At 43.3% G+C, this 24,705-nt stretch overlaps 2 protein-coding genes across 2 annotated transcripts in view; one reads left to right on the top strand and one right to left on the bottom strand.

The window, feature by feature from the left end:
* SLC44A1 (solute carrier family 44 (choline transporter), member 1) overlaps window positions 1–24,705 on the top strand; it is a 109,907-nt gene that overhangs the window by 76,946 nt on the left and 8,256 nt on the right. The window lies entirely within an intron of this gene.
* Window positions 18,791–21,244, bottom strand: LOC102254155 (serine/arginine-rich splicing factor 1-like). Its single transcript, XM_014534449.1, has 4 exons — window positions 20,884–21,244; window positions 20,307–20,740; window positions 19,349–19,469; window positions 18,791–19,079 (listed from the first exon to the last, which is right to left on the bottom strand). Exons 1-4 carry the CDS (start codon window positions 21,213–21,215, stop codon window positions 18,791–18,793), a joined length of 1,176 nt encoding a protein of 391 aa, XP_014389935.1. The 5' UTR covers window positions 21,216–21,244.

The following is a 24,705-nucleotide window of genomic DNA, read 5'->3' as shown; positions in this document are numbered from 1 at the left end:
AAATGCTACTAAGAATTTCAGGGCCCTCATACTGCCAGCCCCAACTCCCCTCCCTCGGGGCCTAGTGAGCACAAGTCAAAGGTTTCTCTAAAGTTGGTTCGATGATGTGTTCTGAGATGAGGTCGAGATTATGCCTCCACTAAAGATATCTTTAAGATGGCACCCACCAACGTCTGATCTGCAATCATTTTTATAGTCTTTGACTTAGTACTAACTTTGGAAATAGAAACTGAATGAATAACATGATGGTCAACACCGAATCTTCCAGACAGTAAGATTTCTTTCCTTGGAGATGTGAGGGTGTATATGTCTGGTGGGGAGGGTGGATTTTTGGCAAGGTGCCACATTATTTGCAGTGGACAAGAAAATCCAAAAGAAATGAATAGGAAATCCTTGTAAGTTTCCATCTACCAAAACACTTGATATTTTTTCATTGTAGCTCAGATATGAAACAACGTGCTGTTATCAGATTGCTGTGTAAAAATACACCAGTCAGCATGGCTGAGAACAGTTAAAGCTGATACAGGAGCAAACTCAGTGTAGTCTAGCAGTTGACAGAGTTTTAGTGGAAAGTTGGAGGAGCAGATGCCATGGGTAGAAATTCAGAAGTTTTTCTCTCTGTAAATCACGGAGGTGTTCCCTGTTTTGACTTTTCAGTGACTAGAGCAGCCTTGGACCACTGCCAGTGGGACTGTCTCCCCTCCCCCGTCATCCGCTCTTCTTTCTGTGGGATCACATGGATTTCTTCGCATCTGTACCTCACTATTAGGAAAGGGTGCTGCATCTGCAGGGCCCCTGAAAAAGCTAGCAGAAATCCTTAAAGGACTTAGAAGTTCTTTTAAGATTTGGGTCATAACTTATGGTCAGGCATCAAACCCTTACCTACATTTTCAAACTGAAGAAAGCAGAGGAAACCCCGTAACTAACTGGCTGGTGAAGGAGAGCGTCAGCTCCCGACCCCCTCACCAACCCCCAAGGAGCTTTGATAAACTGCCCACAGTAGCAAATGCAGGGACCACCGGTAGAAATTCCCACATCGGGTGGAAAAGGGCCTAAGTGCAGTGTAAGGACCTACATCTGACATGTCCTTTTGTCATAGAAGTGTGTGATTTTAAAACAAGGTCCTGACCTTCTTATATGAATCTGATCCACCCATCAGTTAGGAAATCCCTTTGAGATAGTTATTTTTGGAGGAATATGTATTGAGCTATTCCATGTAAGGAAAAGGAAGCCTTGAAAAGAAGAAGAAGAAATGGGAACAGGTCTGGGGTGAAGCTACCGCCAGCGTCCTGCAGACCATTATACCTGCCACAGGAATGAGACAGTCATAGGTCAGCTTTGAGACAGAGACTGTGAAGTCAATTTCCCCAGTATCTGTGCTCAGAACGTCCTGCTTGTTTTTGCTGGTTTTGGTTTTCAGAGACATCACATGAGGAAAGTTACCTTTCTTCAACTCTATTGCCTTCGTTAAGGGTTTCTGATTTCTTCCCTCCTATGAAAGGGTACTGGAAGCTCCATACTTGAAAAGAACTTTCAATTATACTATCAAAACATTCTTGACCCCTGACTGCCCTTTGAATAGGTCCTGCATTCAATGAAGTAAGTTCAGTGGGTTGTTAGCTGATCTGATTACAGGAGTAAAAAACTTTATAGCCTATAAGCAACAAGGTGGGATGGAAAGTGTGGAAGGCACCTAACAAAACGATAGGCGCTCGAGAAAAACAACCAAAGACAAAAGCATATCTTCCGAAGACCAAAGGTCCAACTTCAAGTATTTGCTGGCACAGCCTCTCCGAGCTCCTGGAGTTTAGAATAAGGCTCCTAGAATAAGGCAGCCATGCTTTAACGATCAGTCAATGCAATAGTGACCTCTCAGGCTCTGAGCCTTCACATCCCATGTCAGGCCCAGCACATGGGATGATGTGAACAGCAAACACACATCAGTGTGTCTCCATTTCTCACTGCTGTGAATCCAGCATGAGAAGTATGTTGTGGTGCTGCATACTTCTCAGTCTGATGCCTTTTTGGGTTCCCCCCCCCTCACCCCCATGTGCATTCTATTTCATGGTGTCAAAATGAATTTTGTATCACATCCTGTCTTAGTCCATTATGAACTGAAAGATCACAGTGAAGCCTTCCATGAATTCTGTAGTTCAGGATCTGTGACCTTGGCATTATTTAGAGTTTTTCCTTATTGCAGTGTATTCAAGTGGGGAAACTAACATGTAAGGTGCTTGAACATGCCCCACAGACACAGTCGTAGCCCTAGTATTTGGGACTTGTCATCATTGACTCAGTGCAGACTTTACAGGCAGAGCCTTATGCTCTCAGAGGACTTTAAAAATATGTACAATGAGCAGTTAACTTCCTGGGGTTATCATATCTTGCTGGAAAATCAACTTCCAAGAGCTCTGAATTGGATGGAGTTCCATCTGGCTTCAGAGTGCAATGAGCCTATATGAAATGGAGCTTGGAAATGTTTTTCTTGTGCGGAAATATGAACTAGAAAAAAAAGTGCTGATCTAATGCTAAGTTTTCTCTGTGTACTGACTCAGTTGCCAGAATTATAATGAAAACTGTATTTTAGTCTAACAAATGTATAGAGTTTTTTATGTAATAAATAAAATTTTATAGGAAAGAGTGTCATTGTCTACTGTGTTGTAACACTTTCCCATGCCCAGGGTGGTGATTAATAGTGCAGGGGAGGAAAATAATTTTCCGCCTACCCTTCTGAGTTCTTAGCCGAGACCTCTGTAATCGAAGACAGATTAATGAGAGAAAAACACACGGAAATTTATTAACATGTATATCATGTATACATGGGAGATGCCGAGGGAAAAATGAGTAATTCCCGGAGGTGGCTTAGAATTCAAGTTTAAATACCATCTTTAGAGGGAAAGGGGAGAATAAATGATCTTTAGGAAAGATGAATGGGCCCTTAGAAGAATGGATGGGAGGTCTAATGGTTTGTGAGAAAGTTTGTCCCGGTGTGGTCTCAACCTCTAGTCTCCTCTCCTGTGATAAGAGTCAATCTTCCCTGGTAGATGAAACTCCCAAGAAAGGGATTGGATTCCTTGTGGAGGACCTGTCATTAGGCAGATAAAGAGAGTTCAGAGAAAACCTCGCCCTGAATTTCTTGTTTTTCAGATGACTACAGCTCAAAATAATCATTTTTTGAGGTGGCATGTCCCACTCTCCTACAGTCATATTTTGGGGGTACCATATTCTGCTACTCTTCAATAGAAAGTAATCCTGAATAACATCTTGGTTTCAAATGTGGTCACTAGGCTGCAAGGGTACCCTGGAATTTCCCAGCTATTCCTTTCTAGCATCTCTCTGTGTGCCGTAGGGTCCTTGAAGTATGAAATATAAATGTACTAAAAACTAATTTCTGAAGTACAAAGTTCATCCACTGCCAGGCCAGACTTCCTAGCTGGAGTCTGAGTCACTTTGTGAATACTAAGGTTGCAACTGAATTCAGTCTTCAGGCACAGTAGAAAAGCCTGTTAGATAAGGTTTACCATGGAAAACACTCCTGCCTGGTGCAGTGGCCTGCACATAAATTGAAGCTTGGATATGTGCTAAATTAGTGAAACTTCAGTAGGCCATAATTTAGGCAGTAATTGTGCCCCATTAAAGTTTGGGGGAAAATTAAGTTTGTTTAATCTATTTTCAGTGATGTTGGGGACTAAGGAAGGGGTATTATGAAGTGGAAGATTTTGGGCAATACCAATAAACCTCTCCTGAGTTGTTTTATAATTTGGGGTTTTTCTTGTTGTACAAAATGCTTTTTTTATTTTTTTAAATATGTTTATTGATTTTTCTTTTTTTGAGAGAGAGAGAGAGAGAGAGGAAGGGAAAGGGAGAAAGAGAAACATTCATGTGAGAGCAGAACATCAATCAGCTGCCTCCTGCATGCCCCCTACTGGGGATCAAGCCCACAACCCTGAGCATGTGTCCTGACCAGGAATTGAACCGGCAACCTTTTGGTGCATGGGAAGATGCCCAACCAGTTGAGCCAGCCAGGGCCAGGGTGCTTTTTATTAGCAAATATGAATATTACCCAGATCATAGCCCTGGATGTTTATCTATACTGTCTTGCCAAAAGAAGTTGTTATAGAATATTTGTGAGGTGTCCTCAAAAGTAGAAGTGTTTGAGATCATGAAAAATATTAACTAGTCCGGACTGTTCATTCTTTTGGGGGGTTCATTCTGATGCAGAGGTGCACAATTTCTAGTTATACAAACCAACTAGCGATGAAAGAGCTTGTTGAAAAACCTTACATCTCCTGACGCTACCCAGAATTTGTTTCTGTCTTTTTGGCTATGGAAACTATATTCAACCTCAAATTTTAGAAAATAAAGAAAAACCTAGAGGATTTCTTTTACAAAGCATACTGTTTGTGACTTCTAGGTTTATATGTCATTATGATTGACATTTGAGCTTCTTCATATTGCTCTATAGCTCAAACCTCTTACAGGTGTTGAAAGGTTCAGAAAGAAGCCAACATCCTATGAGGCTGTTTGGCCTTATATCTTTGATCATGTTTGCTGTGGGACTAACCTACAAGACCATGCCACTTCACATTATTTTTTTGTTATGGCAAGTAACAGTGTAAGTAAAAAATGCTTCGTGCCTTTAATTTGACACTGTGCATTTACTGTCCAAATTCTGAGAAAAATAACTTGCAGGTGCACCTAGCTTAAATTTAGGATTCCAGAAAACGCAAAGCTCAGCTATTAAACCATTTCATGGGCTTATCAGCAGTTTCAGCAGAAGTCTTAAAGGTCTCTAGGCAGTCATAAGCTCCCCAGCTAGGTATGTCAGACTAGAGAGGCGACAGTAGGTTTGCCTTCAAGGCAAAACAAAAGAGCTTTCAGCCATCCAAACTCCTCCTATAACCTTACACAGGATATTAGGGGCTTGTGTTTGGTCTACTCTCTCCATCAGCTGGAAAGGATTCTCACAGTTTATCACAGAATTAAACAATTCTAACACAAAAATAAAAATTGAATTAAATAAAAAGGCAAGTGAAAATTGAGAAAAGGAGATTAACTGTATAAGACACCCTAGGCTGAGTGTAAGAGTGGACTCTAACTTTTCTGTCAGTCCTGCAAAGGGGAACTCAAGAAAGGTACATAGTTTTACATCTAATAAAAAGAAGCATTGAGTAGAACTTCAACAGGAGGGCCTGGGGAGGCATTAAAAATGATGTAAGTAATATGTAATGACTTGGAATAATGTCTACAATATAGTCAAAGAAAAAGGGGATAAAGCAGTTTGTATAGCATGATCTCATTTATGTAAAATCAATATCTGTACACATTTTTTAAATGACAAAAAGATATAATAGACATTCTCCTAACCAATTCTGTAGGCACTGGTAGTAGATGGGTTAATTGAAAAAGTTGGTGAAGGAAGAAAATCATTATACATGAAACATTTTTAAAAGGTACAAGGAACTATTCATTGGCCAATCTCTGACGTGGGTGCAGTTCTTTTGTTGTGGCTCTTTGGCTCCTCTGAAGTCTGTTGTTTTTGCACTAACCCAGTGGTTCTCAACCTTCCAAATGCCACGACCCTTTAATACAGTTCCTCATGTTGTGGTGACCCCCAACCATAAAATTATTTTCGTTGCTACTTCATAACTGTAATTTTGCTACTGTTATGAATCGTAATGTAAATATCTGATCTGCAGGATGTATTTTCATTGTTACAAATTGAACATAATTAAAGCATAGTGATTAATCACAAAAACAATATGTAATTATATATATGTTTTCCAATGGTCTTAGGCGACCCCTGTGAAAGGGTCGTTCGACCCCCAAAGGGGTCGCGACCCACAGGTTGAGAACCACTGCACTAACCACACCAATAATGCATTCACCCCATGTAATAACGTGAGATATTGATTTCTTTAAAAGGGATTAAGAATTTAGAAATGCTTATGAAGCCAGCTGAGTATAGACTCCCAGATTTTTATCATTTCTTTCCAATGTGTATAATTCTCATGCATACATAATTTGAGACTGATATTTTTAGTATCTATAGAGTCTTTCCAAAGCATTCAACTTAGTTTTCATAGAAATTACTCTCTTCATATTCATTTTGTATCCATATACATACATGGATGTATGAGTATACCATTAGAATTTAACAACTTCACCTGGTGTTATATGTTGGAATAAACACACCTGATTCCGGCCGAGCACAGTCCACTGATGCTGAGAACAGTACTCCGGTCCCTGAGCGTAGGCCCGCCTGCTGTGGGCATCGGCCAGTACCTTCCACAGAGGACCGGCTGGAGGATGTCAGCTCATCTGGCAAGATGGTTAAGTGCAGGTCGGCTGAGAAAGCCACCCTTTTACATCACCATAAGAATTGTGGTTATCTCTCTATTATGTGGTGATGAATAGTTTAAATTTTTTGCTTCTCTGTTTAAAATATTCCCATATAGGTTTATAATATGGAAAAAATAGAGTTACATTAAGGAGAAAATAGCCAGGTAAGTATAATAAAGTGACAGTAACTACACCTGTGTGGTAATGGGACAATGGGGTAGAAGAGAGTGTTCCCAAAAGAAATCACATTATTTATGTGGATGCAATAAAAGTTAAGGATACACCTCAAAGGAATAAGAAAAGAATCCATGTAATAAACGGTGTTTAGGATGATTAGCTTTCAGATTGAAAACAAATCTAAGTCAAATCCAAATGGATTAAGGCATTTTCTTTTAATTAGACAAGGGAAAGGTCGGGGGCAGGAGTGAGGAGGACTTACTAAATTTACAAGGATTAGAAAAACATAATAGAAACAATAGACTGGTGGGAGTTGGTGAGATCCACATCTCACATTTCGTGGAAAGTGTGATGCGTGAGGCCCATTTCAGATGCGTTTACTACGCCTTCTATGGCAGTGAGCTAATCATATTTACTTTCATTCAACCGAGACCTCCTCTGGTCAGCCAGGTTTATATTCTGGGAACTCCAGGGTACAAATATTCACTCCCTGATCTCAGTAGTTCACAGCCTAATGAGGTGGTAGACAGCCATGAGGGTTGTGATCAGTACAGAGTGCTTTGGGAGCACATAGGGAGGTGTTAGGGTCAGTGGGAGAAGCAGATTTAGCCAGATGATGAAAGGGGAGGCCGGAAAGGCAAGAAGGTTTCACCCAGAGGAATGACATAGGCAATCATCGCAACATGAGGAAACACCAGTGGTTCGGGATGTCCAGAGCCAAGGATATGTGGATGTGCAGCAAGGGGTGACCCTGGAGAGGATACAGAAGCCTGGCATGTGCATTCAGACCTAAACTGAGAGGTGCTTGGTGCGTGTGCTGGGATTGGAGAGGATGCCTGAGAGAGGGAGGCTTGGGGGAGAGGAGGACGGGAACAGGAAGATTCAGTGTGAAATCTACCAGGCCTGATGACTGACTGGATAGGGGGAGGAGGAAAGACATCATGGAGGCCTGCACTCAGCATGGCGTGTGCCACTTCATTTAAAGATAGGGGCTTGCGCCAGATGCTCAGATCCATCCACGCTCTGATTCTTGAGTGCACTGAATATTGGAAATAGTTCCCTTTCTTCTCAATGTGGTCTGATGCAAACTCTCTGTAATGATAAGGAGTCCTTTGGAGAAGAGTTTGAGGGTCTGAAAATATTTCTCTGTGCCAACAAAACATTTTCCAGTCCCTGATGAATCAAATCTATGTAATTTTTCATTTAAGAGACCCAGTCTAACAATGGCTCGGACAGCTTAGGTAACCGAACACAAAGTTTTTCCCGGTGGCTCAATCTGCTTTTCTACGTTGTCACCTTAACATCTGTGTGCTTTCAAGCTAACAATAAACATGCTATGTATTTTTAGTGTGTGTATATTTATATATTTTATGTTCCAAGTTTTTCCAAACAGGCTTATGGATAATAAGGTTATTAAAATAAAAATAGAAAAGCAGCCCTAACTGGTTTGGCTCAGTGGATAGAGCATCAGCCTGCGGACTCAAGGGTCCCAGGTTTGATTCCAGTCAAGGGCATGTACCTTGGTTGCGGGCACATCCCCAGTAGGGGATGTGCAAGAGGCAGCTGATGTTTCTCTCTCATCAATGTTTCTAACTCTCTATCCCTCTCCCTTCCTCTCTGTAAAAAATCAATAAAATATATTTTTTAAAAAAAAGAAAAGAAAGAAAAGCAAAGACATAAACAGGAAGAAACAAATACTGTATGCTAGACACTGTACAATGACACATTAATACTTTAAGCTTCCTAGCAACTCAAAACGAAAGGAAAACACCAATGTTTATAGAACTTTATTATTTGATGGAAGAAAGTATATTCATTCTTCAAGTTACTGTGAAAGCAAAAATAATCTTCATATGGCTCTCGAATTGGGGTTTTGGGGTGCTGAGCTGGTGGAGTCCAAGCATGTAACTTCCTCTTTTTCTTTCTTTCTTTTCCTTCCTTCCTTCCTTCCTTCCTTCCTTCCTCCTTCCTTCCCTTCTTTCTTTTTTCTTTCTTCCTTCCTTCCTTCCTTCCTGTCTTTCTTTCTTCCTTTTTTTCTTCCAACTTCCTGATATGATTCTTTAACTGAATTGGTTACCTCATCCTTATTCAGATCTACTGCTATTAGTGCTTATAAAGTTACATTTTTAAGTATAAATAAAACAGAAAGGCCATCTTCATTTATTTCAAAGATATTTACCAAGTCCTGTGTTGGCTAAAGATACAGAAATGGGAGACCCAGTCTTTGCCTTCCAATACCCCACAGTCTGTTTAGGAGGCAAAGGGGTAAGCAGATGATTGTAATATAATGTGCCAGCTGCTCTATCAGTTAACTCAGGAGCAGCCTGAAGACCACCTGCAGGTGGGAGGGGCAGGGACACAGATGTGGTAAGATGCAGAAGCCTTCGGGAACAGCATGTGTCTGAATCTGTCCTAGAGACATGAAATTGGAGAAGCCAACAGGGATTAGATCTTGAGGGTCTGTAGCCATACTAAGGGACTTGCTTTTATGCTGAAGAAAATGGGAACTCATTGAAGAATTTTAGGGGAAAACAATTTCTATGACAGCAGTTGGGGGAGCTTTTTCAACCTGATAGAGGATGTTTATAAAAAACCCACAGCCTTCATCATACTCAATGGCAAGCTTTCCCCCTAAGAGCAGTAACAAGACAAGCAATGCCTGCTCTTGTCATTCCTAGTCAACCCTGTACCAAAGGTTCTAGCCAGGGCAATCGGGTAAGAAAAAGAAATGAAAGGCACCCAAATTAGAAAGGAAGAAGTAAAATTATCTTTCTTCTCAGATGGCATCACCTTATATATTAAAAAATCACAAATCATTCACACAAATGATTAGACTTAAAGGAATTAAGCATTGTGGGATTACAAGATCAACACAGGGAAATCAGTTTTATTTCTATGCGCCATGAGCACCTTTTCATGATTCTTCTCTGAAGCAACTACTACCGTGGTTTTTGCCTAACAGTGATTTTTCTAATACCATCCTTCCTCCTACGTTTAGTAATTGGTCTTCTATTGTAAGGAGGACTTTTCCCTTCTCTCCCACTTATTTACTTATTCCTTGAACTATGGATTATTTTTTTTTCCTGCTATCATCATTATTTTTTATGTGCAAGTTGTCTCAGATTTGGCCAATAGGAGCCCATTCATGCTGGCTCCTGTGTACTTTTGACCCATCTCCATGGTTCTTTGAGTGCTTTCTTGTTCACTGACACAAACCAGATGCACCAGGCTCATCTCAGGCTTCTCTGTCTTCAAGGAACCCTGGTTCCTTTTCATGGAAATTGGCATTTAGAAATCAAGATCTGGGCACTGGATGGACTCATAGTGTAGCTATTACTGAAAATATAGAAAACTGGCTTTCTACCTACTGCCACTTTGGAATGCTATTTTTGTTGTTTAATTGGAAAGACAGTATAAAAATATTTTTTAAAAATTACACCCCTTGCCCACATCTTGTGCCAAATCTGTTTTTATCTGAACTTTCCTTCAGTTCTGTGTTGGAATGAAATTATATATATGTATATACATATACACACATACACACACACACACACAACCATATGTCAGCTACTTATGTCTTTTTTTTCTTTTTTTTTTTACTTATGTTAAATCCTAAATATGTCTTTGTGCTGCTACAAAGAAAAGCTCAGTCCCTCTCCTCTCAAATGGCCACCCATCGTTCCACTGAACGGCTGTGCCCAGCACACTGATGTGGGCATGTAGTGGCTCTTAGGTTTTAGCTGTTAAGAGATAGCCCTGAAAATCTAGCATCTCTGTTTTTGCTTCAGTTGATTTGTTCCTTTGGATAAATCCCCAGGAGTCAGCAAAGATTTTTTTAAAAAGAATAACAGTTGATTTTCCTCCCTGTGTTTTGTACCTTTAATCTCTCACATTTCTTTCTCCTTCACGGACGCCTGAAGCTCTCACGGTGGGTTGGCAGGTCACTGGCCATCGTCAGAGTAATAAAGCAAGGAGCACCCACCAGGAGCCAGACTCTGAGCGACATGGTGTATAGATGTGTCTTGTGCATGCATGTGCAGCTGTGTTTCACCCGTCACAACAAATGTACAAAGTAGGTCTTATCTGAGGAAAGTGAGAGACCAAGAGGTTGAATTGATCCAGTGGCAAATGGCAGATCCAGAACCCGCCCTAAATTCTTTCTTGCTCCGAAGCCCTTGGCCTTTCCCACACCAAAGCACTGCACTGCCATGGTGTTTGCTGGGCTGCCACACTTGCTCCCCCCATTCAGGCAGGACCTCCCATTTTTCTCAGCATAGCCTGGTGCTGGGACCTGACCCTGTTTATCCACATTACAAAGGACAAGGCTCTTAGGAGCTAAGCAGACCTGAGAAGAAATATGAGTGGAATAGTCACTAATTGAAGGACCAAGCCTCAGGCTTGCTAATTAATTTCACCCCAAGGGAGGACTGCAGTCGAAGAGGCAGGATCCAGATGTGAGTAACAAAAACATCCCAAAATAACAGTTGCCAAAATAAGACGGAGGTTTATGTCTCTCACACATTGCCCAAAGGCAATGCATTACAGTGATTCCTTAGGAGCATGAGCTCCCACCCCAGCACATCTGCATCCCTCCGAGCTGTACGCCTTGGGCTCCAGCCTCTCCAGGCCTCTTTCCCCACACGTGTGATAGAGTCATAGTGCCCAACCTCAGAGAGTATTTTTTGTGATGATTAATTATATTATTACATATAAAGCACATAATGCAATGCCTGGCACATAATAAGTGCTCAGTAAATATTAACCCATTATTGTTGGTCTTTTGCCTTAGTCTTGGACAGTTGAATATTTTTACCATTGATACGGATTTTAAAAAAATGAAAATTGTGGCCAAGACTAAAGTTGTCTCTCAATATCCTTTTTCTCAGTCTTTGATGATCAGCCCCCTGATTTTTAAATGGACATCCACTCATCCTGAACAAAGACTACATTTCTCAGCCCCCTTGCAGTGGGATGTGAGTGGAAATGACATGTAACTACCAGAATGTGTCTTTAAAGGGAAGAGCCATTGTCCCTTTATTCTTCCTTGCTGGCTGGAATTCAGATGTGATGGGTAGAGGTCCAGTAGCCATCCTGGACAACAAGGTGACCTTGAGATTTGAAGACATGCATGATGGAGCAACAATATAGAAGGTACCTGGGTCCTAGGCACCTTGTTAACTCTGGGCTGAGACCCTCCAGACTTCTTGAAACCAAAACTCTGTCTTATGTAGCAACTGCTTTTTTTTTTTTCATTACAGCTGAACATAATCCTAACTGCTACCAAAAATATATTTTCAGGTGACTTGGAGCTAAAAAAGCTAGCCGTCCATAGTTCATTGGGTAACAGTGAAAGCTTGGAAGCAATGGACTAAGTCTGACAGCATGGAGTTTAAGGTAAAGTGCTTCCCTGGGTCTATCAAGCCAGCCTTCAGTGGCCAGATGAGCTTCCGATGGCCTGGGGTCTTCTGCTGGGTGTCTTATAAAGGAAATGGCAGAGTAGTGTCCGTCCCAGGGTGGGCATTCAGTGATGTGTGTCAGCCAAGTACCCAGCTAAAATGCCTACATTCCCATAATCTTCTTCTTCTTTTTAAATATATCTTTCTTGATTTCAGAGAGAAAGGGAGAGGGAGAGAGAGATAGAAACATCAATGATAAGAGAGAATCACGATCAGCTGTGCCCTGCACGCCCCACACTGGGGAACGAGCCTGCAACCCAGGTATGTGCCCTGACCAGGAATCGAACGGTGACCTCCTGGTTCATAGGTCAACGCTCAACCACGGAGCCACTTCAGCCGGGCTTCCGATACTTCTTGAAGGCTGAGGTGGCCCTCTGACGTAGTTCTGTCAGCAAAATGTTAGCTGACATATCATGGGGAGTTCCAAAAAGGTTTTTCTTCTAGATAGAGGTGCTGCCCATCCTCCTGGTTTTCCCCTTCTCCGGCCTGTCTGGAATACAGATGTGATGCCCGGAGGGGCAGCAGTCATCTTATAAACAGGAACAAAAACCACACGCATACGATAGTAGAACAGAAAGATGGAAGAAGCCTGGTTCCTGGAAGCCCTCCCTGCACAGCTTCTCTCACTTGAGCTTTCTGTCTTCTAGGTTTCTTTTTCTATAAGAAGAATTTGTCCCTGTCTGTGTAGGGCACTGTGACAGGTTTCTTGTCAATGAAGCTGAGATGCAGTCCTAACCCAGGGACGAGGCTAAGTTCCAGAGGGGAAAGACTTTCTTGTGAAGCCACAGCCTTTTCCTGCTTAGCAGACAGGAGGTGCAGAAGAACTTCCTAAAAACTGGACCAGGCCCTAGCCAGGGGTCCTCAAACTTATTAAACAGGGGGCCAGTTCACTGTCCCTCAGACCGTTGGAGGGCCGGACTATAGTTTTAAAAAAAAACTATGAACAAATTCCTATGCACACTGCACATATCTTATTTTGAAGTAAAAAAACAAAACGGGAACAAATACAATATTTGTATTTGCATGTGGCCCGCGGGCCGTAGTTTGAGGACCCCTAGCCGGTTTGGCTCAGTAGATAGAGTATGGGCCTGCGGACTGATGGGTCCTGGGTTTGATTCTGGTCAGGGCACATGCCCGGGGTTGCGGGCTCGATTCCCAGTAGGGGGCATGTAGAAGGCAGCCGATCAATGATTCTCTTTCATCATTGATGTTTCTATCTCCCTCTTCCTTCCTCTCTGAAATCAATAAAAAATATATATATTTTTTAAATAAAATAATTGGACCAGTCCCTAGATGCACCGAGCTCCGGGGGAAGGAGGAATCCCCTGACCCCCGAGGAATGCACGCAGAGGGCTGTGGGGCACTTCGCAGCTGGGATGTTGTAAAGCAGCATTGTGTGTGGAGTCAAAGGTTAGAGTCAATGACCTTTAAATTTCATTCTAGAACAAAAACTTTTCTAATGGTCAGACAGTTAAAAAAAATAGGTGAACTAAGTTTGTGTCACTGATCAGCAGTAGTCTGGAGTGGAATACGCTATTTTCATTGCAGTTTCTAAGAAAGCCCTCAGCCATATCATGGCAATATTGAGTTTCTGATGGAATTTCAGTTTATGTTTTGTTTGTAGTAATGTAATTTATCCCCTGTTTTCTACTACTAGGATTTTTATTTATCTTAAATTTATAAAGTTAACATGGCAGGGAAACTTAATACTCAAATACTAATGGATTTATTATTTTGTCTATGTTTTAAAGCCATGATTTATTATTTTTTGTCTGTGTTTTTGAAACTGATTCTCGGTAACACAATTGCTTTCCAGCTATCTGAGGGGAATGTTTACATCCTATAAGCTAACCATTGGGGATCAGTTTATTGGCAGAATTTCTGTAAACGTGTGAGTGTTCTTTATGAGGAAGTGGGGCTCTTTGCCTCTCACGGTGGAAGCCAGGTTCTCTGACGGAGTGAACGTAAGAAAGGATAGGTTGAGTGCTTACCTCTATTTTGATCCCTTGATGGTGCTCTCACACCTGAAACAGACAGGAGGATGAGCTGCACAACTTTGCAAAGATACCCAACGGACTGGCAAGCTGTAAGGGCTCAATAGGTGTTTGGTGAATGAAGGAACAAATGAGTCCCTTTCCAGCCTGACTGTCTCCCAGATGATATTGTACAGTCCGCGTGGGTGCAAATCAGTGTTTCTCAGCATCACGATGGGAGGATAAGAAGGTGGTGCTTATAATGAAAATTACTCAGGGCCCATCCAGACCTACTGACTCAGACTATCTCAGGAATCTGCATTTGAACTCCCTTGACCCCAAAAAGGTGATTCTCCTGTATAGTAAACTTAGAGGACTACAGCGTGCATGCTGACTGTTCTAGCTGAAGCTTCCACAGAGGGACGGGACCTTTGGAGGCAGCCGAAATCCAGCTGGAGCAGGATTTGGGGTGACCATCCTTGAGAGGGCAGCCCTAGCAAACTTGCTTATCTCTGACGACACCTACTGGTGGAGAATAACAATGAGCAAATAACCCCTCAACCTACAAAGGTGTTTTTTTCTTATGGAGCCTATGGTATTGAGGGTGTTGCATTTTAGTGTGAATTCTAACAGTGATGATTTTATACCTATCGCCCCAGGAATCTGGGGGGCACCTGCTTTGATATCTGTATTCTCTTTTCACTTGCTGCAGGTAGAATCAATACATACTTGAAGAATATTGTCCTTCAGTTATCTTACATGTTTCTTAGAATGCATGGTCCTATTTCACACTCAGTTTGCAACATTACCAACTTTTAGATGACCTCTGAAAGGATTTACTGAACCCTTCAACTGGGGAACTTATTCTTTGTGGTTGTTTTAGGGAAATAATGAGAAACTAACTCTCTCATGAGAGTTTTCTGTCCCAATCGCTCTGTAAAGATTTTGAGCTCTATCAAGTATGGCGTCTGATGGTCATTAACAAGCCACCCACCTTCCTCTCATGGAGGACTCCGGGCAAAATAAAGAAACATGTTTCATATCTTAGAGCAATTGATTCCTTTCCTTGAGTCAGCACCTACAACAGGCCAGCCCTCCTCTCAGGTAGCTCACAGCTCAGGAAGGAAGAGGGGCAGGTGTGTATAATTCGCAGAAGCAGTGGGGGTGCGGGGAGAGGCGGTTAAGAGTCTTCCAAATCCTACACAGATATTGCCAGATCAGAAGTTCCCAGAAGAGAGACGGTATGTGCTAAGATATAGAGGTGCAAAATGACACTTGGGGTGTTTGCGCTTAGAAAGTAACATCCAAATAATTTGCTCTTGCCAAGTGTGAGGCTGGAAGGGATAGGAGGGGCCAAGCAGTCAGGCCAGACCTCACCTACTTGCCAAGGTTGGATTTCATCCCATAGGTGGTGAGTTACACCTGAAGAGTTTATGTAAACCTAAGGCTTGCTTTTTATCAGATTGTTTATTCTAGTGGCATATCAACGCACAAAGTATAGCACCTCCTTTTTAATCTGATGGTGGTCAAACCTGAGTCCAAATTCCCGATTAAGGTTATATCTATGGGAGACATCTGTAATACTATCAACGAGAAAACAAAATGTTAAAAAAATATGATATCTAGTAGTTGAGAATTTCATGCAGATTTAACACCAAAAGTCCCAGCTGATTTGGAAAGTCTCTTGATCCTGGTGATTAGATTTGGCCTGTGTTCAGTAACAGGAGGTCCTTATGTAGGTATTTGTAGGTATTTGCAGAGCTGGATCTCTGTGCCTTTTATTTCTGAGATTTTTTTGTAATTTTTTTTTTTTTTTTGGCGGAGGGGTAATATTGGCCAGTCACTGGCACCTTTAATTTGAAAGTTTGAATTGTCAAATATGTCTAAAGTGCACTCTCGCAGCTAAGCAATAGCAGCATTTGTTTTGTTTATAAAGCCTTAAGAAATATTCAAGCAAGAGCTGGAAAAGTCACAGTAAAAAATACAGCATGATCTAGATATATTCTTTTTTAATCACCCAAGAGAAGCACTTGCATGAATTAGTTTATATAAACACTTGCATATATTAGTTTCTGCACTGTCTCCATCTCTCTCCACCCCCCCCCCCCCCCCCCCCCCCGCAGCATTGCCCATTGCACAGACCCCAGGAAAATCCCACAGGTGTCCTTATTAGGGCCAAAAGCTGAGCACTGGTTCATATTCAGTGCCTGGGGCATGAAATAAATCAATTCATTATTTTGTGCATAATTTTTCACCTTTTAAAAATAATACATGATAATGTGTATTTATTTATTTAAAAATAATAAGTGATAATGGCTATATTTCCATGTTGCTTCTCACAATGGGGAGAAATGCTCACCTTATGGTGATGCTACACGATCAAGACCATCCCTCATGAGACATGGACAAACAGAATCTGTCTGTTATTTGAAGGGAGCATGCCTTGTCTCTCCCGTTGATAGTGGGAGTGGGGTTCTGGGGGTGCCGCTGGAATAAGCATTTCTGGAGGTTCCCACAGGAGGATGAGATATAGTAGAAAGCTTTATTTTTGTGGAATTACACCTCTGGGTTTCCAAAGTCCCATTCCCCTTAGTCCAGTCATAGAGGAAGTGTAGCTGGGGTTTCAGTGGAGCTAAAATCAGAGCCATGTCCAGAGTTTCCTTTCCATGTTGTAGCTGGGTCCGGTTCAGCATCATGCTGGCTGCAATCCATTAGTCTATTGCATGTTGGATCCACATGACCGTGGGCCATGACAAATGCAGCAAGAGAACCAAGAGAGAGCCAAACATCCCAGGTGTGATTGACAGGCAAATAGCTTCCCTATGTCACCCCAACTTTACTGGGTGTGCATCTGTTTTCCCTACTGGGTTCCCCCCCACAGTGTTTTGCAGAGAATATGCATGTAATGTCTGGCCTTCCCTTCGCTCCCTTCCTGTTATTAATAACTAGTTAATTACAACGGTATCATCCCCATTCCCTTCTGCTTGGTCTTCAGCCACACTCTGCATGTCCTTACACGCTTGGCATGGTCTAGTGGGAAAAGCATGGGATTTGGAGCAATTGGTTCCTTTTGATGGGCTTGTATTTGAATCTTGTCTCCCACCCTCTCCCATTATGTTGGAAGTCACTTAACTTTTCCTCTTTCTTTGCCTGGCAAAAGGAGCTAATAATACCATCTCTTGAGGACTAAGTGAAAAAAATACGTTAAAATGCCTGACACCAGTGCCCGATACAGACAAGTCCTTCATAAATGTTAGGTCCTTTCCCTTCTTCTATTCTCCTTCCATTGATAGGAGAGTGAGTCATCAAAATCCCAGGAAGCACGCAGCCTTCAGACTGCAGCAGCGTTAAGTGGTCATTAGTGCATGCTGTTCTGGGCTGTTCTGTGGGGTTTACCTCTTAAGCAGGCTAATTCCGTAAGCTATCTTTTCTTAGCGTACAGATTTTTCTGTCCCAATCGCTCTGTAAAGATTTTGAGCTCTATCAAGTATGGCGTCTGATGGTCATTAACAAGCCACCCACTTTCCTTCCCCACTTGCTGTTCTGAGAGGAATCCAGTTCTGTTAATATTTGCTCATCACTGGACATGGCTCACATCCCTGGATCCCAAAGCCAGATGCCCCTGAGCTGTGGGCAGGGCTGCCCCATCGGCACAGATAAGCAACTTGTGCCTGACTGGCCTGGCCCCAAATCAGGCAAGGGTCTCTTAGCCACTGGTGCCGAATGCTGAATTTCTTATCAATAATAATAAAAGGGTAATATGCTAATTAGACCAGACGTCCTTCCGTCGGAAGCCCGGGTCCCGGATGCTGGCGGGAAACCAGTGATGGCAGCAGGAGGAAGGAAGGCCTACTCTTGCTCGAATTTTTGTGCATCGGGCCTCTAGTTGGCAGATAGTAAACTAAAAGACCATAGTATCTTGCTCATCAGTCAACAGTCTAAAGGGCATTACTCTCAAAAGCTTGGTTCAGAGTTAATCTTTGACTTAAAGGGAACACAGAATATGTGTGATGGGACAGTCCCCACTCATCCCCTCTTAGTACCCTGGAAATGCTGGGATGTTGGCAAACTGCGACTGAACAACGTTTGGCAGTGAGCATGACAATAAAAACAGAGCCAGCCCTAGCTGGTGTGGCTCAGTTGATAGAGCGTGGGCCTGCGGATTGAAAAGTCCTGGGTTCAATTCCGGTCAAAGGCACATGCCTGGGTTGCGGGCTCGATCCCCAGTTGGGGGCGTGCAGGAAGCAGCTGATCGGTGATTCTCTCTCATCATTAATGTTTCTCTCTCTCTTTCCCTCTCCCTTCCTCTCTGAAATCAATAAAAAATATTTTTAAAAAATAAATAAAAATAAAAACAGAGCCAGGTAACAAAAGATTGAAAAGCCACAAAAGAAAAAGCTGAAAAACCGTAGTGTTGGCACAGAGACGTGTGACAGGAAGCACGCTGGTTTGCACAGCTTCAGTACTTCCGAGTAACACTAACATAAGTGCCTGTCTAACCGGGTGGCTGCAAGACAAAGCTGGCGGCTGATATGGGGAGATAACAATGATGCTGAAACATTACCCTGCTTTCCTTGTACTTTTACTTTTAAAGGATGTTCAAAATCATTTCTTACTGTTTAATAAGCTCAAAGGGCAGGAAAGAAGTGGTACCTTCAATGTCATTGTACAAAGGGGGTATTTTTCAGGAAATATACAAGTCGGGAGGAAAAGCCTTGAGACCATGTCCTATTCTGGGATTTAGAAGGTTTGAACATCCTCTATTCCAGGAAACTTCTTGTTTGCTCTGGATCTCCTAACTTGCAGGAACAGCCAACTGCTAATTAGTGGAAATGAATTCAGTCACTCTTCCCTTCTAGCCAGTTCAGAAGTGCTCTGAGGAGGCAGTGTGTTTCCGCGCTGTCTGCTCTGAAGGTTAGAGAGCAGAGTCCACTCCAAGTCCACAGAGCTCTCTGCTCTGTCTCCTGGACCGGCGGGTGCCTGTGCCATCCCACAGCCCTTCAGTCTTTTCATCACAGGTCTCTTTTGTCTGCCATTATTCAGGACAAACACCGCCATCTCCAGAGCCCTTTCCATCCAGGATTCCCTGATTGGGGTGGAATGCACCCGTTGCCTAGAGCACCCTGACGTTCTGGCGAGAAGAAAGGGGAGAGACTAAATGCTCCGTTTTACTTCTTGTTAGATTCCTAGGAAGAGGGAGGACGTTAAAGCACTTGATTAAATAAAAGTCCTGGTCATCTGTGACTTTTATTGCTTACGAAACGTTGGCCTCCTATTGAGAATCAAAAATTAAAATGATCACATTTTTTATTTTTGCTGGAGACATGTGCATGGTGAGGTCTGAGGGGGTGTTAGAAACACTCTTTCCTTTCACTGGGAAAAACATATCCCTTTTCATACATCTCTTTCTTTTCTTCCAAAGTAAGGACGCCTGCAGAGTGCCGGAAGGCTGTGCTGGTTATAGTCGGGGTAGTGCTTGTTTGGCGAGGGTGGCCTAGATCCATCAGCTGGTGTGTTGATCCTGCTGAGCAAAGAACTGCAAGAGCCCATTCAGAAAGACACAGACACATGCCTGATTTTGGCAAATAAAAAGGGGCCAGCCAATGTTGAATAAACTGACAAATATCTCAAGTTCCAAAGGTTTAACCACATCATATCTCTTTAAAAAGCAGATGTTTAAGCCTTTTAGAAATAATTTGACTTGAACTTATTTTTCATCCCAAAACAATACCTGGTAGTGGTTCCTCTGGCTTTCAGAGAGGTGGTCTGGGAAATAAAATGCACTAATATTTTGTGAATCAGGGGTGTGAGGATGGTATACATTGCTCCGTTTACTGAACGCTTACGTAAGCGTGAAGGCCACTGAACTGTGGGCTTTATGTGATTTCTCTCTTTCAGTCTTTATAAGAATCATGAGACATAGGATTGTTGCTCCCATTTAAAGGGGAGAACACAATGACTCAGAGAACTCAGGAAACTATTAGAGGGCAGAGGGCCTCTAGCAAGTTACTTAGGGAAGCGTTTGACCCACGGTCATTAACGAAGCTCTGGAGTCCAGTGCTTCACGTAATAGCCCATGTTCAGAGACGAGAGCACTCTGTTCTCAGGTCGCCTGGATGGGGGGCCATAGCGGCCTTGGGGCGCTCTGCCACCTCCACCCCCGTGGCCGCTTCGAGGAAACTCAACCCGTAACTGAGTCTTGCATTAGGTTCACAATACTCCAGGAATCTCTTTATTTCCTCAGCACACAGGCGCACTGTCACTGTTTTCTGTTGGGGCCCAGCCCCAGCAGGTCCAGGGGTTCCCAAAGGTGTGGACGGAGTCGGCAAAGAAGGAATGACACGGAGGCAGTGTTCACTGCTATGATGGGGAGAATAGCGTGGTGATCCTCTGCTTCTCCTTGGGGAGTAACTGCAACTCCTGCTGTTGCTTCTGCTACGGCTTCTGCTACGACTATGGCTTCGAGATCGAGATCTTCCATAACCTGGACTTCTGGGCCCATCAGCTTTAACCCGGATGTAGGCAGTTTCTCCCTCATGAGATCTAAACTTAGTGTTATCCAGTTTTCGAACTGCATAGGTCATATCTTCTTTCCGTACAAACTCCACGACACCAGTGCCATCTCGGGAAACATCAGCATAACAGACATCACCTGCTTCACGCATGTGATCCTTCAAATCCTGCCAGCTTCCACTTGGAGGCAGTCCAGAGACAACCACTCTGTTCTCAGGTCGCCTGGATGGGGGGCCATAGCGGCCTCGGGGTGCTCCGCCACCTCCACCCCCGCGGCCACTTCGAGGAAACTCTACTCGCAGACAGTATCCATCGTAATCGTAGCCGTGGCGACCATACACCGCGTCTTCCGCATCTCGGGGGTCCTCGAACTCAACGAAGGCGAAAGGTGGTCCTCCACGGTGATTCTTGAGATCGATTGCCTGGATGGGGGGCCATAGCGGCCTCGGGGTGCTCCGCCACCTCCACCCCAGCCGCGGCCCCTTCGAGGAAACTCGACCCGCAGTCGGTATCCATCGTAATCATAGCCATGGCGACCATACACCGCGTCTTGCGCGTCTTGCGGGTCCTCAAACTCAACGAAGGCGAAGGGTGGTCCTCCACAGTGATTCTTGAGATCGATTTCGCGGATAGCGCCGTACTTGTAGAACACGTCCTCAATGTCCTTGGTTCGAATGTCTGGAGGTAAGTTACCCACGTAGATGCGACAATCGCTGTTCCCTGCCCGGCCACGAATCACACCACCTCCGGACATGGCGACGACGAAAAGCCCGAAAAGCCTAGCGCACGGGAGAGCGAACCTGCAGCGACACCTCGGCTCCCGCTGCCCCTCCAAAATGGAAATAGAAAGTGCACTCTGTATTTATACCAGTTGATTTTAATCCTATCCATTCTATTCCAAAGGTTAGGGCGTTTGTTATCTCCAGTCCAAGGTCACTACTCTTGTTCTGTTAAGCTACAAGGAAGTAACTGAAGGAGATTATCTTAAGTAAAGATTATGTAGCTTAAGCATGACTGTTCGTAGTTAAAGTGATTAACTATCCACCTGGCACTTAGTTAAGGGGTTTTACTGATTCCCTTCCTTAGTCCTGTTAATCCCTAACTCCAGGGGAAAATCCCCACCTGGGGAAACAACCTTTCCCAGAGAGGTGACCTTGGTTAAAACACATAGCGCTAAGAAGGGGAGCAAACATATTAAGAACAGTATGCCATATACGCCAGGTCCCTTGAAACATAATGCTGTGCAGATGTTTCTTCCCTGCAGCGACTGTGTCAAGCAGCAAGGATGGACCGGCTTCCGGCAAATTCCCCCTTTTTTATTTTTTAAATGATAGCGCGTGTAAATCAGCGGCCACCTCTTCGATTGAGTTGTTTAAGACTCGGAAGACCTGTTTGTGACTTTGCCAACAGGTCAGTCCGAGGCTTAACCCTATATCGGCTCCCCACAGTTTTCCTGCCTCGTGTAGGGCCTACTAGTAAGTCTTCAGGAACTAGCAGTCAATGGTGTTGTGCACACTGACGTCTTCATTAAGTGACAGCTGTTGGGTTGGACTCTCCTATCTGAGTTACAACAGTAAGGAAGCCCACCAGTGCCTGGCTTCACTCAAAATCAGAGTCAAATCTAGAAACGTAGGTGCTCAAGCTAAGTAGTGTGACATCTACCCTCAGATCAGCAGAGTGGGGGCTGGCCCTAGTGTACACAAAGGGGCCTCATGCTGGGAACTCCCGCCCCTGCCCTGGGGTCCCCAGCTCCACCTTCTCTATCAGCTGCCCTGAGACAGACCCCAGGCCTGGGCAATCCTGCCTCGTGACCTGGGGAGGTAATGCAGCCATTGTCTAAGAGGGTAAAATTGGCATAAAATCTCACTGTAAAATCACACCCTCAAAGTTATAGTTCCTTGGGGGGCAAAGCCTGGTCTCAGAGTCCTATCTGTGGTCTGCACAAAGGTCAATGTTTTTTTCTTCCCAATTCTCAGAGTGGCATCACCAACCTAAATGAAAAAGGGATATTAATGTATTTGGCCTGATACAAAGTAAAAGTGTGTGGGGTTGTTTAAGACTCGGAAGACCTGTTTGTGACTTTGCCAACAGGTCAGTCCGAGGCTTAACCCTATATCGGCTCCCCACAGTTTTCCAGCCTCGTGTAGGGCCTACTAGTAAGTCTTCAGGAACTAGCAGTCACTAGCAGTCAGTGTTGTGCACGCTGATATCTTCATTAAGTGACAGCTGTTGGGTTGGACTCTCCTGAGTTACAACAAGAGATGTAGTGTCCTTTAAATAGTTCCCTCCCTCCCTTTCCACCTATCATCCCCAGTCCTATCATTTTCCAAAATATAAAAAGAGTCATCTTATAGATGTATTAACTTAAACAGACAATAGATGGCATCGAGTCTAAAAGCCAATGTATAAAGAAGAATGGAATATTTTCAAGAGTTTTACTCACCACTGATACAGAAGAAATGCATCGTTTAAGTAGCCAGGTGAGTGAAGTTAATTCATTTAACTGAAAGCCATAGAGAAAGGAAGAATTAGAAAACAATGATGTAGGGTTGTACACATAAGACATGTATATAGTTGTATACTTTATGGATGATGTAAGAGATCTTTCTAAATTAATTTAACTAAATGTAGTCAGTACCACCTTAATAACCTCAGCATCAGGGTCCTCACTCTTGCCCTTCTCCCTCTGGACCCTTTACAAAGGGCAAGGAGTCCCCGGGGCTAAGGGGCTGTGCCTACCCAAGGTCCACCTCCTTTCTCCAAGACCACACTGCAGAATCCCAGGACCCTGGAACTCCCTTCTCAAATAAGGTCTGCACAGGGCTTTTCTCCAGGCACTTTCTCCTTAGGGTGGATCCTGGCTGTGGCACGGGTTGTGGCCTGGGGCTTGAACCAGTGGGCTGAAGTGTCCACAGGTGAGCGTGAGAGAGAACTCCAGCTCACCGTGTGGGTTGGAGCAGAAGATGGAAGAGGATGAAAGCAGGACCTTCCATTCGTCTTCTTGCTTCAGACCCACAAATGTTAGCAGCCATCCTGGATGCAATGTTTACTGCCAATTCTCTGAACTAGTCAACTCCCTCACTCCATCCTATCTCATATCCAACTATAATTACCGCTACACTACTCCAACCCCCCATCATCTCTCATCTGAATTGTTGCTGTACTTCCCTATCTAGTCTCCCATCTTACACCCTTGCCTTCCAATCCCTTCTCCTGCACAGAGCAGGCAGAGTGAGCTCTCTAAAATACAAATCAGATCATGCGACTGTCACAGACTGAAAATGCCATGCACACTAGTTGCCATGGCAGAGAAGCCCTCCAGCTGCATCTGCCTCAGCCTAAGTGTGAGCCTCTCTGACCATCTTTCAGTTTCTAGGAATGTTTCCACCTCAGGGCCCTCACACATGCTGCTCCTTCTTCCTAGAATGTTCTCCCGTGTTCACATGCCAGATTCTTCATCCTTCAAGTCCAAACTTTCTCTTTCCTCTCAGACAGACCTTCTGCAACCACCTTGTACACCCTATTACCTTCTGGCCAGTATCCTGTTCTTTTCCTTCATGGCATTTCATTACCAAACAGGCTTCTCTCTTTACTTGTCCCGTTTATTTGCTTAATTCCCCATCAAATTGTAAGCACTGTGTTTAATAATGTATATACTAGAACTTAATACTTCACAGTATGTGTGCAATTGATATAACTATATAAGGGGATGCCACTTAGTCAATAAAAACAATGTTTTCTATGGGTATTACTGGCACAGAAAACTTGCACATGACAATTTTAAATAAAAAGAAAGGTTACATAGTGATATAATCCCATTTTTGTTTTAAAAATTGTGAATACATACTACATATATGTTTACAAATCTATTACACATAGTATATGTGTGTGTTTAAAAAAAGCTGGGTTGGGAAATTGTTAATGTGGTTTATTTTATCAATTTTGCTTTCCTTTGAAAATACGAACCTTGTATTATCTTTGTAATAAGCACATATTTTAATGTTTATAACTCAATAAATGCACCCATATTTACCTGTATAGAACCATCACAGTGAATGACACGTTACTGGGCAGCCATCTAGATGTCCTGTAGGATCGGCGTGTTGAGCCAGGGTGTGGCACATCCTTCAATAAAATGTTAGGCACCCATTAAAAATCATTGTGAAGCCCTAACCGGTTTGGCTCAGTGGATAGAGCGTCGGCCTGCGGACTCAGGGATCCCAGGTTCGATTCCGGTTGGGGGC

Source organism: Myotis brandtii, unplaced genomic scaffold (genome assembly GCF_000412655.1).
Source record: "Myotis brandtii unplaced genomic scaffold, ASM41265v1 scaffold13, whole genome shotgun sequence".
Classification (NCBI taxonomy): Eukaryota; Metazoa; Chordata; class Mammalia; order Chiroptera; family Vespertilionidae; genus Myotis; species Myotis brandtii.
This window is presented reverse-complemented; position numbering and strand designations above follow the sequence as displayed.